Here is a 19,777-nt window from a genome sequence, read left to right on the forward strand (position 1 = left end):
GACTTTTGCCTCTGGCTCTGAGCTTATTAGGTGGTGGCAAGCATTTGACCGTGTGTGTGCGTGCGCACACTGCTGGGAGCCACTCCTCGAGGGCTCAGGACACTATAGCAGGTGGCAGCCTAGAAGATCCCAAGTGTGGGGTGAGCCAAAGAGGCAATGACCTTGCAAAGCTTGCTCCCTCCCAGGCACAGGGCAGCAGAGGAGGAGATAGCAATTGCCTTGAGGATCCTGCCCTCCATCACTTGTAGAGACACAGGTGCCAGTGTGTTGATGATGGAGTAGTAGGGAGCAGGTTTCTCTGGAAGGGTGAATGGGACTCTTGCTGAAAGCTCAGCTGTCTGCTGGGCTTCATGTCCAGCTAGCTGCATTTGTTCTGTATGCAACTTGTCTGCTCTAGCCCTCTCCTTCTCTCCCTCACTTGTAGCTGGGTTCTGTGTCCACAGCTAAATAGATACGGGGGGGGGGGGGGCAAGTAGAGTTGTTTCCTAGGGAGGAGGGTGGGTAGAAGAACTTTGAATTGGTAAATATCTGTGGGCACTACTGCTAGTGGTGTAAAAGCAGCTTATATGTAAAATGTCTTCCTTCTAGAAATAATGTCTGTTTAAAAAAATATTGTAAGTGTTCAGAGCCTGACCTATTAAAAAAAAAAAATTCACACTGGTGTTCCATGCCCTTTGTCAGAGGTTGTCTAGGCCAATTTCTCCTCTTTAAGAACATTTACCACTTTTTCCCTTTCAGCAGATCTCCTCTTTGTGTAATGTATTTCTGTACTAATGTCCAGGTTATGTTGCTTCACACAGGGATATTTGGGGAGGTGCCCAGGTGAGACTGAGTCTGATATTAAAAAAGAAGAAACCGTAACGCTTGTAAAATCTTCCATGTGCCTCTATACTAGCTATTTAAGCTCTCCCCTCCCAACTGCCTAGTCGTAATTTTTTTAATTCACGTGACATCTTCAAAACCATGGCGTGTTACGACTCTTCTGGTTCTGTATCATAATGAAGGGGAAGAAATCTAGATATTTAGCAGGGAGAGTCTAGTTTCATGAGGAAGAGATCTGGGGTGAGGCAAGCATTTAGTCATATAGTTGCAGAATCTACTGGAGCGAGAACTTTGTGCCCAGAAAGGAACTGTTTTTTTGCATAGCAAAGTGGGATGGGGAAACCCCAGTTTCAAAGGTAGCACTGTCAGTCTGAATGGACTGGGTGAAACTACTAGATGGGGGGAATTATGGTGGCAGAACCAGAGTCAACTTTGCATATGTCAGACAGGTAATATTTTAGTCAGCGGATCGGGGATCGTTTTCACTTAACAGCAGTTCTGAAACAAGTTGAAACATTTTATTTTAAATATTTGTAGCATGTTAAGGTCAGGCCCTTCTGAAATGACTCTGGGGAGGCTAATTGCACCAAAAATAATCACTCCATCAGAGTGGAAGATCAGAATGCCCTTTCGCCATCCACCTCCGGAGGGTGGTACATTTTGAGTGAACCCCCCTTAGAGGGCTCACTAGGGCAAGCATTCATTCGTGCCGGGGCGTACCGTCTGTGTAATTCAGTTTTCTGAACTGGAGACTCAGAGTTGCAATTGAAGGAGATGAAGTTAGGGGGAATAAATGATAGTCCCCTCCCCCCCCTTCCAAATGATAGTGAGCTATGCCCCTGCTTTGTCAGGGGGTGCCCAAACAATAAATAAGACTGTCCCCTCCCTCCTCCAAAAAAGAGCACAAAAACACCCAATCAAATAGACAGGTATCAAGACTTGAACACTGGCTAACTCTGCCTGTAGTTTAGTTTTAATCTCTGCTTTACACACATTTTTGTAGCTCTTTACTTTGTCCTTGGCTAAATTCTCTGTGTGCGCCATTTTTTGCTGGAAGCCCATTTTTATTTTTTAAACTAGCAAAAATGTCCACCCCACTTGCCTTTTCCTGCGGCAATCTCGAGCGGCCTTTCAGCAGTAGAACTCTTTCATTTTGCTGCTTACGCAATATGGGCCAGATTCTGATGCTCCACAGTCCAGAGTGGTGATGGATCAGATTCCAGGTTCTTGCTGTCACTTAAGCTTCTGCAGCCTCACACACGTGTATCTGAGGTCAGAGTCATGGCCCTTTTGTAACTTTTTTGTGTTGCCCTATTACTTGTATCAGTGTGAGGACTGTAAATTCCCTCTCTACTTCCCCCCCCCCCCCACATTGTAACTCAGTTTCTCTTGTGTCCATGTTTCTTTCAGGCCCTTGGAATGCTCTTTTGGCACAAGCATAATATTGAGAAATCCTTGGCGGATTTGCCCAACTTTACTCCATTCCCAGATGAGTGGACAGTGGAAGACAAGGTCTTGTTCGAACAGGCCTTTAGTTTCCATGGGAAAACATTTCATAGAATTCAGCAGATGGTAAGTAGGATCATAATAATTAGACCTGGAAAAAACTGTTGAGGTAACCTTGTCCGCTACAGGATTGTTAGCAATCATGTAACTGCTCTTTTTGAAGACTGTCTGGTGTGGGGGTGGGGTTTTGGGGAAAAGCTTGACTCTGGCATTGTCATTCAGAGGACTATACTGTTTTGGGATGGGGGAGGGACTATTACTTTTATCACCTCACATTCCTCTAGCAGCAGACACAGAATCCGCATGTCCTGCAAAGAAAAAGTTTTCTAGAAGTAGAATCTGACTCTTACAATGTTGAGAGACAGTTCTGACTATAGAATTGGTAGTGCTTTTGATTTGACACTCATGGGGCCACTCTTCCTTTTATTGTATTGCAGTAGTATTTAGAGGCTTAAATCAGGGTTTAGGGACCCATTGTGCAATGAGTGGTACACATACCTAATAAAAAAACAGTCCTTTCCCCAAAGAGCTTTGTTGAATCTGCTTTTCTTTCTTTTAACATTGTTTTTTTAGGAGTTTTACGCATTTTACATTGGTGATAAGTGCCTATTAAGTATAATATGACAGCGTCAATGCTTGTGTAGATGAGGATTGTAGATTTAATTCCCTGCTTTCAATCACTCAATCTTTATGAAACTTTACCTTTGGAGCTGAAATGTTCTCGGCTTGGAATCTGCCTGCAAGTGAACTTTTTTGGGAGAGGAAATTTTTCAGCAAAAACACAAAACGAACAACTTCAGCCATTTTGGAAGGGATGGGGAGCAGGAGTGAAATCAAAGTTTTAAATAGCTTTTCAGCTGGGATGGGAAGTTGAAAGTTGAACGTTTTAAAGTTGAAAACTCATCCCTCAAGTAAAAATCCCTTTGACTGTTCCAGTGAAGCTCTGGCTTTGATTGGACAGTTCTGACCCTTTGAAAACTAGGATATGCAGTATACTTTGCACAAGGCTTTTGATCCACTCGTAAAGTGTGCAGCTAAGGAAGGCTGCAGTTCTGAGGGTGACCAGACATCCTTCTATTAGGAGCTTTGTATTATATACACAGATATTAACTCTGCCCCATTCCCCACCTGGAAAAATAATCCCCCTTTCCCCTCCCCCCCCCCACTTGCTATCTGGTTACCCTAGCAGTGCTCCATGCGTTGCTGACTTTGCAGAATAGTAAAAAGTGATCTGACTGTTCCAAAGGGTAAGGAGGGCTGCTACGCACCTTTGTAAGGCTTGTCTAGGTCCTGGTCATGTCCTCCCTTAAAAGCTCCTCAAGTGTATGAACAGGATTCCTGTGGTGAACGTGCATTACTGTGAACATGCATTACAGTGCATTAATGCCAGACTCTTATACTGTTTCTCAATAATGAATTACAGGACATTTTTTTTGAGCAACTCTTGATATGCATGTAGCATCCTGTGGTACTGAGTGTTCTGGGCAAACACTCTGACAGTCATTTATATGAAAAGTACACTATAATTCTAAGTACTGGCTGTACAGCAAAAGAGTAAGCGCAAGTGTTCTGAGCGGTCTATTCCGAACCAGCTAAATTAACTGCATTGTTAGTAGCCTCATCTGTGAATTTGCACTGAAGAAGCCTGTGCTGGTAGCTGGAAATAAACTGCATTGTACGTGGGTGCTGACCGCTATTAAAATTGCACATTTTACAGCAGAGGTGTGAAACTCATTCCGTGGAGAGGGACAAATTAGTTACAGTCTATGGAGCAAATTTATAGTTTTGGGGCTATTTACTGCCCTCAGCGTACACTGAATCTGCCACTGATAATCATAAGTATCGAAAGCCAAAACTTTTGAAATTTTGATCCTTAAGTAAGAGGGACCTGACTTCCACCTATAGCTCCCTGATTTTTAATGGAACTTGGATCAGGCCTTTAAAGTTATTGTTGCACTCCGCATCACTCTGCGTGGGGTGAGGTGAGGGGCAAGAGTGATGCAGGTCTCTTCTAGGGCAGCCTGCAGAACTCAAATTAGTCAGCTACCTTAATACAGGTTTAGTTGCTTGATGGAAGGCAGGCTTATCATGTAGACATAAAAGACAATGAGAATGAAAATATTACAACCTGCTACACGCTTATCAAAGGTTGTAGAAAGAACCAATATTGCATCCTTTTAAAACCTCTTTTGTTAATTGAATAGATATGGCTACCCTATGATGCTGGTTATGACTTTCCTGCTGGCTGTCATAGTATTTACCCTAGTATGGCCCATGTGATGTGAAAGCCAGGTAGTGCTGTACATGTAAACCTGTGAAGACTTGTAAAAAGTGTAACCATTTTATTTTCAGCTTCCTGACAAATCGATAGCCAGTTTGGTGAAATTTTACTATTCCTGGAAAAAGACAAGGACTAAAACCAGCGTGATGGACCGCCATGCTCGTAAACAGAAAAGGGAACGGGAAGAAAGGTACGTTTGCCGTGAGAGAGACTGTGTCTTGCCACTCATAAATCTTTTTATGATGATCCTGGAATTTCTGGTAGCCTGTGAAGAACTAGAACTAGGATTTTTTCCCCCAGACACTTCCTGGTGCCTCTTTCTCTCTCTTTTTATAACCAAAATCTGTGTCCATGTAAACATTCATGACCAAATTCTACCATCTGATTCACATGCAACTCTCGAGTCCCTGTAAAGGGAGATCACAATGGTAATTCAAGGGTAGGTTTTTAGCCTTAAATGTAACATTCCGTAGAATGGGAGCATGCACTAAGTGGAAGAATGTCAATATTTGGCAGTCCCCTCTCCATTTTATCTACACACTTATCCCAGCAGAAAGCTGCTACCAGAAAAATGCTTTCAGGACCAAATTCTCTACCCAGAGCAATGGTCGAGTAGACTGGCTTTGTGATGGGAAGAGGAGGAGAGAGAAGAGCTCACATTAGCTGTGGTGGATGAAATTCTGTAGCCTCCCCTAAGCCACTGAGCTTCAACAGATTCTTTGTTCCCACTACTTCAGCCTCAGGCCTCAGCAGTCTCCATGGCTGCCGTGCCTACCACACACTGCAGCACCCTTCAGGAAGGTTTGGCTGATAGTTCATGTGTTTAACTACACAGGTGCTTCCTGGAGATAGAGATCCTCTTTCTCTGGATATCCCCACTCGAACCTAGAGCAGTTGGGGCCTCGGTGGGCCATGGCTCCTTGGCACATTGAGGGGTTCAACCGTCTGCAAAGGTTCTCTGCGTCCTCATCCTCCTTGTCTTTCCTTTCTCTACGTAGCAGTGGTGCTTTTGCCATGCTCCAGATGTTTCTTGTCCTTGTGAACAGGTACTCTTCCCAACCTGCTTTAAAACTCAATCTAGACATTTGTAGAGTTAGAACTTCTCTTAGAGCCACATCCGAGGAAAGTAGATACCTGTCACCAGCTGGCAATGCTCTGCACAAGTCTTCCATCATACGGCTCCTATTTCATGACTGCTTAGCCCAGACCCTAGCTTTTTTGCCTCAAAAAGGAGATCCCTATAGGAAGAGGGTCATTCCCATGGTGGAGTTTATTGAACCACACTGCAACAATGAGCCAGCAAGACTGTCTTCATCTCGCAGCTGGATCCACCACACCTGCTTAATTGGAAGGAAGAGAGTGGGCTCAAAGGAGAACACCACCATCCAACTAATCCCTTACTTGGTTGACTTTGGTTGGCTTTCCTTTATCCGTGCCTCTCTTTCATACTGTTATTTCTGGTTTTATTTATTAACTTTATTCAGTGGAAAAATAATTGTGTTTCCTAAAAGGAGCACTTGTTTGTAGTTCACACTATATAGTTTAGTATTCAAAAAGGCTGCATCTGGCATTTTTGTTCTATACTTGTAAACTGCACTGAAATTACTGCCACCAGGAAATATCTTTACTATAAAGACTTTTATAGATGGTGTATCTAAGGTGCTATAAACTTCATGGAGAGTGAGTGGATGGGCTGCTCCATTTCTGAATTTCAAAGCCTTTGAGAGAAGCAACAGGAGCAGAGATACTTAGAGTATGTCTACACTATGGAAACTACACCAGGTTAGCTATGTCTAAGCTGGTGGAAGGTTGTTTTTTTCCATCAGTGTAGGAAAACCACCACCCTGAATGACAGAAGCTATGTTGATGGAAGCATTTCTCCTTTGATTTAGCTACATCTACACCCAAGGATAGGCTGGCAAAGATACATGGGTCAGGAACGTAACTTATTCACACCCCGACCAACGTAGCTACATTGACGTAAGTTTTAGGTGTCGACCAAGCCATAGTGTTTGCTTTCCATATTTAGCAAGCTAAAGAATGATTGGCAGGTTTTTAACTTGGCTATTTGATGTTTAACTAAGTAGAAAAAATGCAGGGAAAAATTATGGAACTTGTGTCCCTGCTTTGTGGGGGAGATAAGAGAGCTGTGCTGTCATTTGAGCCTGAGACTAGAATGTGTGAATTCTACAGCTAGTTTGTGTTCCAGGCCTGTTCACTTGTGGATTAAATTGTGCTTAGGTTAAGTAATGACTGTAATAAACCTCTGCAAAATGGGTTAAGTTTAGTGGTCTCAATCTAGTTTGTAGTGGTTTATGTGACCCTCTAGACACAAATTTCCAGCACAGTTGGCACCTTTTGGTGTTGGTCTCAGCAGACACCAAGGACTGAATCTGTGTGGAGGTAAAATTGCACTCTTGCCCTTTAGAGTTAAGGCTAATTAAAGGGGCAGTGAGCGGAATCTTGCCCTGCCATTGAATGTGTTCTGTGACTAGACAGAGGAATTCCCAAGACACCTTTCAGCAGCACTAAAATCACTTTTAAAATAACCTCAAACAAACTTGGGACTCGGTTTTCAAAACCTGTTCTCTTACTTGTGTGCATGGGACTCTGTACATGCAGTCTTCTGTGCCCAGAAGTGACAGAATTTGCATGCACAGACTAGCTTGGGAATCAGTTTTGTACAGGAAAGCATGCAGGGTTTGCATAAGTGACTGCAAATGAAAGACCGTTAACACCACCTTAAAACGTGTCCCTCAGTGACTGAGCAGGTGCATGTGTCTTGTTCATACTCTTCACTTGGTTTATAATTTAAAATAATAAAGCAAATAAAAACTGAAACCTAAATGGTGAGTAAATGACTGAGCTGTGCAGACAGTGTACTCTGGAATTTTAAGAGGGTATGTAGAATATAATGCTGACTTCTACAACTTGGCTAACTTAGTGGGTTGCTGGATTTCATGGGACCAGTGAAACCTGCATGTGTCCTTTTTAAAATAAACATAACCCAGATAAGATTATCCTTGCACTCTGGGAACATCATAGAAAGTAGAGCAATTAACTTCAGCAATGTACGGTACACTAATTCTAAACCATACGTGGAAGTATACCTTAATGTGAATGGTAGTCAAACACTAAATTAGAATTCCAGTACAATTAAACTGGCTAGGTGTTCCAAGGTCAGATTCAGTATGGCCCCAATTTGATGCTGCTTATTATTATTATTCCGTAATTGTTAGAATATGCTTTCTCCCCCCCCCCCCGCTCACCCCCCGCCCCCCAAGGAATTAAAGATGAGATTATGGGAGTGCTAAACATATGTGTGGGGTTTGTTTGTTTGTTTGTTTGTTTTAAATCCCTGGGAGAACTAATTGTACATGTGGCTTTTTGTTACGTTTACAATTTTTAATTTAATGTATGAAATCCACGTTAAAGCTGTTTGCTCTAATTCTATATCGTTGTTTGTCTGAGTTTTCTTGAAGTTAAAAAATATTCAGCTAGTTCTTTGACTCTAACAGTTAGAGAATTCCTGACTTGTTTTTTAATTTTATTTTTGCCTTTGAGTGTGAACAGACTTCATTTTCAAATTTTGCCCAGATATGCCACAGAAGAGTTTATGTAAAAGCTTTTAAATGAATGGTCCCTAATGTGGTTATTTTAAAGCGGTAATTGACTTTAAAATTCACCAAAAAGAAAAGCCGTTGGATTGAATGCTCCATCCATGCCTGACTTTCAGCAGACTATTGTAGAGAAATAGAAATTCTCATTGTAATATGGTCTTGCCTTGCTTTTGTCTTTCAGTGAGGATGAAATGGAGGAAACAAATGGAACTAACCCTGTTGATATTGAAGTTGAACAAAACAAGGAGAGCAAAAAAGAGGTAGATTAGTTTTTTCCCCTAATACTGTACTGAAGGCTAATGAAAGTTTTCACCTGTTACTGTGAACTATTCTGTTGTGCCATGGAGGATCTGACAGTGCCCAGTTTTATTTGTGCTTATGCGTAGTTTTCACTCAGCACAGGAATAACAGTGACTCTCAATTCTGATTAGAGTAACTAGTACTCAAAATCCTCGATCCCATTTGAACTGAATGGCAAGACATTGAGTGACTTCAGCAGGGTCAGGATTTCACCTGAAGTGGCTAACAACAAAGGAGAAAGATTATGTGTGGTTGTGAGTGTTTCCTTCCCTCTTCCAAAGGGGCCTTGACCTGGAAGCTGACATTTTGCATATGGGCAACACAACAGGCCTGTTTCCCCCTGAATCCTTGTTTGTAAATTGGGGAGGTAGCATGGAGGGGCGTTGACTATTAAAATTGTTGTGCTCAAATGTACGTGTTACCTTTGAAAATTTGGCCCATAGTGTTTTAACAGGAAGTTGGAGGGAGAAAATAGTTAACATGTTTTTAACTATAATCCTGTAACAGGGGTTGGAACATACGCTAACTGCTACATGTCAGTTCTTTTGATGTTACCTGTTTTATTAAAATAGCTGTTAGGGGAATTAAGTGACCTAATAAAAGACTTCTTTTCCTCCCTAGTAGAAAAAGAACATTATAGTCAAGACACATCAGGTTGAAGTTAACTTAAGCTCTCAGTCCTTGCAGGCATTTTCTGTATAGCCTGCTCTTGAGCGCGTTGAAGTGACAACATTCCAATTGACTTCCATTGGAACAGGGCTGGGTGTGAACTGGAAAACTGACATTTACTTTTATGGAACGCTTTGTTCTTGTAACGTCCACAAGTCCCATGGTGTAGGAGCTTTGTGTGATTAGGTGCTGCGGGCCTGACTCACCAGTGGTGTAATAGGTGTAAGTCTGCTGAAGTCAGTAGAACTGCATTGACTGCTCTTGGCAATAGGTAGTCAGCCTGTCTCCTTCAGAAATAGCACATACAAGGGCTGTGAGGTACTTCAATCTGTACCGGGACAAAAGGAGGCACTGCAATATACAGCAGAACTCACCCTAGCTGCCTGGGGCCTTCGGATACAAAAGAGAGCTGTGATTGTGTAACTGTATCCATGTGGGCTGATCCCAGCACCCACACACATCTCCACTGAAGTAAATGTGGTTCTTTGCAGCTGCCGGTTGCACAATCCAAACCTTCAGAATGAGAAATGATGGTTAAGATTTAAGAAATATAATTTAAGATACAGAGAAACTCTATCACAGGGAATGGGTTTATTCATTTTACTTAAATTTGACTTGTATTGCATCTGCAAAGTCTATGGGATTCTTTGTGTTATTTTTCTAAACAAATGTGCCAGGGATGTACCTCAAACTAATGTTACAAGCTTTGGCACTCATGGGGTGGAAGCGAGGGGGAGGGGTCCTATAGTAACAACATAGTGTATAGCGAGGAAAGATGTGACTTTGAACTATCAAAGGTGGTGCATACATCAGTGTTAAAACTGGAAAATGTCTGGAAAATACCTTGACAGAGTTTTGGTTTTGTCCTCAATATTTTTAAACAGGGATTGGAAAGAGGTATTTATGGGTTATGTTTAGCAAACCCTTTAATTGGGGCTGAGCAAGACAAAACACTATATGTCTTAATTTTGCATAACAGTTCATGTCACTTCTAAAGCAGTCTTGTATAAAGGATGAACTCTGATAATATACTTTACACTAGTTCCTGCATATCCTGTGCAGATACTTACTCTTTTTTGTCTTTTAACTAGACAAAATTCCCCATTGTTGCAATAAAATCTTTTAAAAACCACCCTCCAATGTCGTAATCCCACTACAGTTAGTGCAAAGCTGCATGCAAAAGGCATACATTTGGTAGTTTACTATAGCACTTAGTATAAATATACATCTTAAACTTGAGTTACCCAACTGATCATCTTATACACTGCTGGGGAGCCTTCTTATTATACTTTTTCATTTTCAGTTTAACTGTAAAACGATAGGTTTCAGAGTAACAGCCTTATTAGTCTGTATTCGCAAAAAGAAAAGGAGTACTTGTGGACCTTAGAGACTAACCAATTTATTTGAGCATAAGCTTTCGTGAGCTACAGCTCACTTCATCAGATGCATACTGTGGAAAGTGTAGAAGATCTTTTTATACACACAAAGCATGAAAAAATACCTCCTCCCACCCCACTCTCCTGCTGGTAATAGCTTATCTAAAGTGATCACTCTCTCCTTACAATGTGTATGTACGTATTTTTTTCATGCTTTGTGTGTTTAAAAAGATCTTCTACACTTTCCACAGTATGCATCCGATGAAGTGAGATGTAGCTCATGAAAGCTTATGCTCAAATAAATTGGTTAGTCTCTAAGGTGCCACGAGTACTCCTTTTCTTTTTGTAAAAAGATAGAGGCTTTCTCATAATCATAACTTCATACGTGAATAAGAGCTTCTTTCTTAACACCTCCCCTTTCCACTTTCTGCTGTTTGTGAGGCTTCAGTATTGTCTGTTCATAAAAAATAAAAGGGATAATAAGCAGTTTTTTGAGTGATTTAAGATTTCAAACTGAAATTTTCTTTGAGAAACTCTGAATCTAAAAGAGAGCTTTTACCGATTCACTTTTTTTTCTACTCACCCATCTAAAACATTGGATTATTATAGGCTTCCTACAATCTGTAGATCTAGCTGTGCATGGTGGAAGTCAAAGTTCATTTGTATCTACATGCGTTCCAAAAGGAAACAGATGGTCACAATTTGGGGGTTCAGGTCCTTTTTGTAGCAAAGTATTTTACATGGGATTGTATATCCTATTTATTTCTCACTCTCTAATTCAGATAATCTATGCCACCACTCTCTTTTCCCCCTCCCCCCCCCCCCAAAAAAAAAAAAACCTCACCAAGCACATTCAGTCACTCTCTGTGTGTGCAAGCAGCCTTCTGAGGGCTTGTCACTGGAAAGTGACTGCCAGCTTCATTTTATTCTCCTGTACAATTTGCATAGCCTATGCAGCATTAATTAGGTTTGATATTGCAGTACTCGAGCCTGAGGGCTGATTGAATCCAAAATACTTTGAGAGGAGAGCAGTCCAGAAGGGGGATATGTTTTTGTTCTTCATCATTGCATTTCTGCAGTAAGTTGGTCAGGTTTGTAATCTCAGTGAATCATCCCTCCACCCCATTCCCAAAACCCAAACAAAAAATATTTGTCAGCTCAGAGACCGAGTTCTCTGTATGACAACTTAGGCAATACGGGGATTTCTCTGGGCCATACAACTTGGAGAGGGGGTTGGAGGGCTCTCAAAAATGCTTGGTCTCAGGGTTTCCTTTTTCAGGAGGAGATGAGGAGCTTCCTTATTATACTTTCTTTCTTTCTTCAGTTTAACTGTTAAATGATTGAGGCTTTCTCCTAATCATAACTTCATCACACGTAATTAATGAATAAGAGCTGCTGCTTCTTCGAGTGCTTGCTCATGTAGATTCCATTCTAGGTGTGCGCGCACCCACGTACGTGGTCATCAGAGTTTTTTGCCTTAGTGGTATCCGTAGGGTCAGCAGTGGTGTCCCCTTGAATGCCACGCTCATGTGTTGGTATATCAGTTCCTTCTCACGGCCCATGGTGTTTAGTCGGAGCGCCTTTTCTTGCATAGCAAGGGCTAGCAGTTTTGTTTCTACTGACTTCAGCCTTAGGGCCTTGTAAATAGTTTGTTTATAGTAGTTGTTAAGTGTAGTTAGACGTTAGAGTCCTAGCAGGGACTTTGCCTGAGGCGGGGCATGCCCCGGTCTCCTGGGTTTAAGCCCTGCGCAGACAGTAACAGGCCTATGCCTTTAAGTGACCCCCATAGTAGCTGCCTCAAGTGCTTGGGGGGATCACTCGTGAAGGACAAGTGCCGCATTTGTGAAAACTTTCAGCCAGAAACGAAAAAAGAGTGGGATATTCATTTTGGGCTCTCCTCACGGAGTCTACCCTTCACCCGGCTTCCAAGCCATCCCATCAGTACTCACCTAGTGCCTTGGTATGCAGTTCACCCCTGGCACTGGGCTCCACCCATCACCACTTCCTGTCACCAGTGCCCGAAAAGAAAACTAGGATGGCTCCAGGCAAGAAAGACCAACTGGCCGCTCCGGAGCTACGTGTGCGTGCCTCTCTGGTCAGGGCCCTTAGCCCCTTGAAACTTCCACCACAAACTCCCGGGAGCTGTATGGGACCCAACCTGCTGATGGCACAAATGCCTTCCCAGCTCCCCAGGCGCCGAGAGACCAGATGCCTCTGCCCATGGTGCTGACGCTGCAGGAAATAGCAAAGGCTCCCCATGAGGGCAAGCCAGCCCCTAAGAGCGCTCGGGGGGGCAGTGGAGCACCGCCAATCCCCTGAGACAAGATAGTGCTTTCCACCTCTCCACTGCAGATCCCCAGAGTCACAGCCCAGATCCTCTGGGGCTCTCCCTCGGTCACCGGCACCACGTTTGAGGTCCTTGGTGTCTCAACATGAATAGCTTAGAGGAAGGCGCTGGTCTCCATATTACTGGCACCATTCGCCCTCCCACCGGTTGTCCTCTTGGCACAGACCTTGGTCACCTGCCCCATGGGAGAGCTCCTCGTCATGTCTCCAGTCCTTCCAGCACTGGTCCCCTTGATACCAGCACCAATCTTCTCGCTCTGGGCATTGGTCTCCGGCGGCAACAGCTGGCAGGCAGACTCCAGACGTCAACGGCCCCACTGTGGTCACTGGAAGGGGATTCCTCTGGCATGGAAGGGCAGTTCAGGCCCTCACACAGACTTCAGTGGCACGATTGGGCACCTGAGGCTGTGTCAACATGGACGCCGCCACCTTGGCAGCACAGCTAGTGGCCAGCACAGTGGCCTTATTGGAGCACGTGGGGCACGCCAGTCATGGCAATGCCCCCTTTGCACCGCTCATCTGCTGACGCCTTGGAGCAACAGTTGTCGTCACCAGCAACACCGGGCTCGGTGCATGAAGTGTGCTTGGAGTTCAAGGCAGAGGAGACTGCACCCACCCCTAAACCTTCTTCCCCTGCGGTGGACAATTCTCCGGGCCCCTCCCAGCGGTACAGTCGTTGTCTTCGTCCCTGGATGAGACAGTCGCGGGACCCTTGTGGGCCAGCTCACCAGACTATTTTAAAGAAAACCAGGCCCTGCTTCAATGGGTGGCCGAGAACTTGGGCCTAAAGGTGAAGGAGATGACTGAGCAGGCAGATATCTTGTTCAGCATCCTCTCAGCCTCTACTCCTGCCCGTGTCGCACTACCAGTGCATGATGGAGTCCTCAAAATTGCCAAGGCCCTCTGGCAAACCCCACTGTCCATCCCTCCCATTTCCAAAATGGCCGAAAAGAAGTACTTTGTCCCGGCCAAAGGGTTTGAGTATCTTTGTACTCTCCCTCACCTGGGCTCACTGGTTGTCTCTGCAGCCAATGAAAAAGACAAGCAGGGGCACACCCAGCTCAACTCCCAGAACAAAGGGGCCAAAAGACTGGACTTGTTTGGGAGGAAAAATTATTCAACTGCCAGCCTACAATTCCTGGGTGGCGAACCATCAGGCCCTCCTAGGCAGATGCAATTTTTACTTATTGGACTCCCTCAATAAGTTCAAGGAGTCCCTCCCACAGGGTTTGCCCAAGAATACAGCACCCTGGTGGAGGAGGGCACCATGGTGGCTAGGTGCTCCCTCCAAATGGAGTGGGATGTGGTGTTTTTTTGAGCAGGCAGATGCGAGGCTGCATGAGTTAAAGGACACTCTGGCCACTCTTTGCTTTCTGGACATGCATACGCTGCAGTCTGCATGGAAGCAGTTCCGGCCACCCCCGCTGCCAAGGCCTTGGGATCTGCAAGTAGAAGGGATAGGGACATTCGTTTTGTAACCACCGCTGCCCTTCCTCCTCCCACTCACCTGCACAGTCCGGCCCAGCAAAGTCTCCTAAGGGCCAGAAGCACTCATTTTGAGGGTGCCCTTGAGAGCAACATCCGAGTCAACTCCCAAGATCCACTCTATTGTTTCCTCGACTGTTTGTTTTCATCCCTACTGTTTGGCCTTGTCATGGGTCACCTCGGACCGCTGAGTGCTGGACATAGTGTCCAGCTACACCCTGAAGTTTTCGGCTACCCCTCCCTCCCACCCCTCTCTTTTCCGTCCCTCTTCAGGGACCCTTCTCATGAGCCGCTTTTCATTCAAGAGTTGAGAACCTCCTGAACCTAGGGGTGGTGGAGGAGGTCCCTCAGGACATGTGAATAAAGGGTTCTACTCCTGTTATTTCCTAATCCCAAAAGCAAAAGGGGGCCTCAGACCCATTCTGGATCTGCGATGCCTCAACAAGTCTCTCAAGAAGTTGAAGTTTCGCATGGTCTCCCTGGCCTCCATCATCCCCTCCCCGGATCCAGGAGACTGTACGCCGCTCTCAACTTGAAGGACACATATTTCCATATTCCAAGATCATAGACATTTCCTCCGTTTCATAGTGAGTGGACACCATTTCCAATTCACAGCGCTGCCCTTTGGTCTCTCATTGGCCCCAGTGGTCTTCACAAAATGTATGGCGCCAGTGGCCACTTACCTGAGATATCGAGGGGTCCAGGTCTTCCTGTATCTCAACAATTGGCTCATCACGGGCAGGTCTCAGGAACAAGTGCAGAGAAACCTCGTTCTGATGCATTCCATCTGCTGCGACCTCGGTCTGCTGGCAAATGAGAAAAAATCCACCTTAAGGCCAGTTCAACAAATAGAGTTCATTGGGACACTTCTCGACTCCACGCGAGCCAGAGCCTTTCTTCCGGAGGTGCGTTTTCAGGTCATGTCGGACCTGATCTCCCATGTGAAGAACCACCCGCTCACCATGGCTCACACCTGCTGCGGTTGTTGGGCCACATGGCCGCCTGTACATACATGGTCAGTCATGACCTAGAGCAGGTAGTCAGGGTGCTGGATCACATCTTATCGTCCCTAGATTGGTGGATGAACCCCGGGTTGGTGTTGCAGGGAGTTCCCTTTGCGGCCCTGTCCCTATCGCTGACCCTGGTCTCCGATGCTTCGGACCTGGGTTAGGGAGCCCACCATGGCGAGCTCAGCATGCAAGGCACTGGCTGCAAGATGATCTGGCCCTCCATATCAACATCAGGGAGCTCAAAGCGGTTTGCCTGGCCTTCCAGGCTTTCTTGCCCCACCTGAGGGGCAAGGTGGTTCAGGTCCTCATGGACGAAACCACTGCAGAACCAAGTCATCGGACCTTTGCCAAAAAGCTCTCTGCCTTTGGGATTTTTGTGTGCAGCAGGCCATTCATCTGGTAGCCATGCATTTGCCTGGGACCAGGAACATGTTTGCAGATTGCTTCAACAGGACCTTCTCGTCTCGCCACAAGTGGTCACTCCATCCAGAGTATTCAATATTCTCTTCCAAAAGTGAGGGACTCACCAGATGGACTCGTTCACGTTCCGGTAGAACAGGAAACGCCAGGTGTTCACTCCGGGAGATGGACAGGGGTTCCCTGTCAGACACTTTCCTGCTCCCGTGGTTGGAGACCCTGATGTACACCTTCCCGCCAGTGCCATTGATCCACAGAGTCTTCCTGAAGGTCAGACCAGACAGGACGAAGGTCATCCTGATAGCCCGTGAGTGGCCTCGCCAGCACTGGTTCAGCATGCTGCTGGACCTTTCGGTAGCCACCTTGCTGCGGCTGTCTCTCTGGCCAGACCTGCTGTCCCAGAACCATGGCAGTCTTTTGAAACCAACCCTGGCGGTGTTGCACTTTACAGCATGGGGCAAGGGTGGGCAAACTTTTTGGCCCGAGGGCCACATCCGTGTTGAGAAACTGTATGGAGGTCCGGGTAGGGAAGGCTGTGCCTCCCCAAACAGCCTGGCCCCCGCCCCCTATCTGCTCCCTCCCAGGACCCCTGCCCCTGACAGGCCCCCCTGGGACTCCCACGCCTACCCAACGCCCCCTGTTCCCCGTCCCACTCACCCTCCTGTCCCCTTACCATGCTGCTCAGAGCAGCAGGAGTTCTCAGCCCCGCTGCCCGGCCAGAGCCAGGCACACCACCCACACTGCCTGGCAGGAGAGACGGGCCAGAGTGCTGGCGCCACGCTGAGGCTGCAAAGGAGGGGCTGGGCAGGACAGGCCCGCGGGCCGGAAGTGGCCCGCAGGCCATAATTTTCCCACCTGTGGCATGGGGCGATGCTGGCTTCGCAGAGCAGTGCTGCACGCTGCAAGACTGTGAACTCCAGGCCCACCTTCTTGGACACTGCTTGTGAGTCACCTAGAATGGAATCGACGTGAGCAAGCACTGGAAGAAGAAAAAGCGGTTACCTACCTTTCATAACCGTTGTTCTTCGAGATGTGTTGCTCATGTCCATTCCATTACCCGCCCTCCTGCTCCTCTGTTGGAGTTGCTGGCAAGAATGACCTGAGAGAGCATAGGCCCAGCAGCACTGATATACTGACGCATGAGCGCAGCACTGAAGGGGGCACCACTGCCAGCCTTACAGATACCGCTAAGGCAAAAATCACCGGCGACCACGTATGTGGGCGTGCACACACCTAGAATGGAATGAACATGAGCCCCACATCTCGAAGAACAACAGTTATGAAACTGTAACCGTTTTTTCTTAACTCCTCTCCTTTCCTGGAGTCAGAAAGCAAAGAAAATAAGACATTAACTAAGTGGTATGAGATAGCTTTACTTTTTTTTAATTTAAATCCTCAGCCTTGGTACAGAGACCTTGTCTTCTATCTATGAACACTTGTGTATATCTGTGACACTATATAAGCCCTGGAGATCCCCATATTGACATCCAGATTCTTTTCTGTGGGTTTTTAAACTGATTGAATTCTACAAAGGTATACCTAGGGCCAGCAAAGCAACTTTTCCAAGATAGGTTAGATATTTAAATTCTCAATGCCTGCACGATATACTAAGGGTCTCAATGTGCTTGGAGCTGTCAAAAGCTATTGTCCATAATAGAGAGCAGCTGCATATTCTGTGAACTCAGTAGAATAACAATCTGAAGTTACTTACACTTACAGAGGAATAAACATTTGATGTTCAGCCTCATGGGAGATTCACGTTGCTGATGCTGCATGTTGTCATCCTGTAGCTTGAGTCCATTGTACTAGATTTATGCACAGGCCTGTGAATTTCCGTGTGTAGATGAAATACTCACCAATCTGAAACCTCTAATCCACTTCAAACTATTTTCCTGACTTCGTTATCAAAGCTCTCACTTCTAAAGCTGAATGCAAAACTTGCCTCACTGGTCCATCATTAAATCTGTCTGGCTATTGTAGTGTGTTTCTGCTGTTCTCCTACTCCCCTGGTGCACGGAGATCTGTGTAGGCAGATTCCCTAAACAGAATAGCTTCTTGCTCCTGGGCTGGCTTAGGCACTTAGGGCCTGATGGATTTGGATCCTCATTCGGTGAGCCTTCATGCATATGTGTGTTCAGTGTTTAAAGATTTCTAATTAGCAAATGGACGCTGCACAGCGTGAAGAAACTTTCTTCCTGATTTGCAGTTATAAGGTGTCACTAACCAGACTTGTATCCAGTATTTTAACTTGCAGATGAGCACATACAGGAATGCAATTTTGGATCCTCTCCTGTCTCATTTCATTTCTTTTCTTTTTTTTTTTTCTTTAAAGTTCTTGGCACTATTCCAGCCTCTATACAACAACTTTAATCTTAGGATGGAGGATTTTTTTTGGTTTGCAAGTTAACATATGTTCTTTTTTGGAGGTGATATTAAAGAGATTCAAATGTGCTTTTTGATGGGAGTGTGAGGGGTAATAAAATGATTTTTCCATGTAATAAACTGCTGAAACGGTTAGAAAAATTAGTGGTTTGCCGGAAGATATCTCTGATTATAGACAGAGGTGGGGAAATATTTATAGCTTTTTTGGGTCAAAATAGATCAGCTTGGTATCTAATTCTTTGTAGAATGTGAGGTTAATATGTGTGAAATATATCCCCTTCCCCATGCTACCATCCTACTCTCTCCTCTCCCTCCTTCCTGGAAAAGAGATCTTTCTAGTTTGAATTCCTCAGACAGGTAAAACTCTGTATCTTGTTTGTTAGCACTGTACTAAAATAAAGTGGGTAAAAATTCCTTAAAAATTATTGTTCTTAAGAATTACTTTGCAGTCACCTCAACCCTCATGTTCAATCTTGAATTGGGTTGCATTTGTTTTTTCCTTGTGTCTGGCACAACTCTTACGTTATGTTCACCCACCCTCACCCCATCAAATTGAATTTCCTTTTGGGAATGAATTAAACTAACCCATTGAGGCCTGGCCATGACATTTAACTGATGATTAGGCACTTGTACCAGAAAATGGAAGCCAACTAAAAAAGCAACAGAAATATCTGTATCTGGAAAGACACTATTGTCGTGTAGAAAAGATTGATGTGGTATCATTTATTTGTGATCACAGTGCCCCATAGCATGATGTTGTCACACAAAGGATTTAATTCCTGTTACTTTGCAACTTACTGTGTTCCACCAGAACGGAAGGATGAGATGTAATTTTCAAAGGCATCTCTGTGACTAAAGAGCCTAAACCCCGTTGACTTCAGTCTCCTTGAGAGTCCGTCTTTCTTTTGAGAACAGAGTTTGTGTAAAATGTCTGCTTCCCAGGTGCCGCCACCTGAGACGATGCCTCCGGTGAAGAAGGAGAAGCACAGTACACAGGCTAAAAACAGGGCGAAGAGGAAACCTCCCAAAGGAATGTTCCTTTCTCAAGAGGACGTGGAGGCAGTTTCTGCCAATGCCACTGCTGCTACCACTGTGCTCAGACAACTGGACATGGAATTGGTCTCAATCAAGCGACAGGTAGGAACCACTCCAAAGACAGCTCAGGAGTAGATTTGTCCTCTGATATTTTAAAGGTGCTGCTGTCGGTCACCACGTGGGTTGTTACAGGGGATTTATAGCATGGCTGTGATGGCTTACAACAGGATGTGGCTTAATTAACAAGCTGCCAGCCTACCAAAGTGAATTAGCCCAGGACTGTTTAAATCTAGTTTTGTAGTTACAAAGCAGCAAGAAATAGTTCATTGTGATCCAAAGAGTTTGTCAGCCCTCTGTCTGCCTTTTAACCTGGTGTTGCTCGTATTTTTGAACTTGAATTTTGCTTTGGGTGGTGTATCTTCCAGCAGTAACTGCTTTGCATCTACCGTATTTAGCTTTCTTCACGTTTTTCTCATGTCACCTTTGGAATAGCCAGAGCCGCTCTCCACTTCTGGCTATAGATCTCTT

General features: G+C 45.0%; 1 protein-coding gene across 1 annotated transcript in view; it reads left to right on the top strand.

Moving 5' to 3' along the window:
* RCOR1 (REST corepressor 1) overlaps nucleotides 1–19,777 on the top strand; it is a 125,400-nt gene that overhangs the window by 93,873 nt on the left and 11,750 nt on the right. Inside the window, exons 5-8 of the mRNA XM_077819400.1 lie at nucleotides 2,233–2,394; nucleotides 4,681–4,799; nucleotides 8,411–8,489; nucleotides 19,157–19,351. Coding sequence (XP_077675526.1) covers nucleotides 2,233–2,394; nucleotides 4,681–4,799; nucleotides 8,411–8,489; nucleotides 19,157–19,351 — 555 coding nt within the window. The remainder of the gene's footprint in view (nucleotides 1–2,232; nucleotides 2,395–4,680; nucleotides 4,800–8,410; nucleotides 8,490–19,156; nucleotides 19,352–19,777) is intronic.

Source organism: Eretmochelys imbricata, chromosome 6 (genome assembly GCF_965152235.1).
Source record: "Eretmochelys imbricata isolate rEreImb1 chromosome 6, rEreImb1.hap1, whole genome shotgun sequence".
In the NCBI taxonomy this organism is placed as follows: domain Eukaryota; kingdom Metazoa; phylum Chordata; order Testudines; family Cheloniidae; genus Eretmochelys; species Eretmochelys imbricata.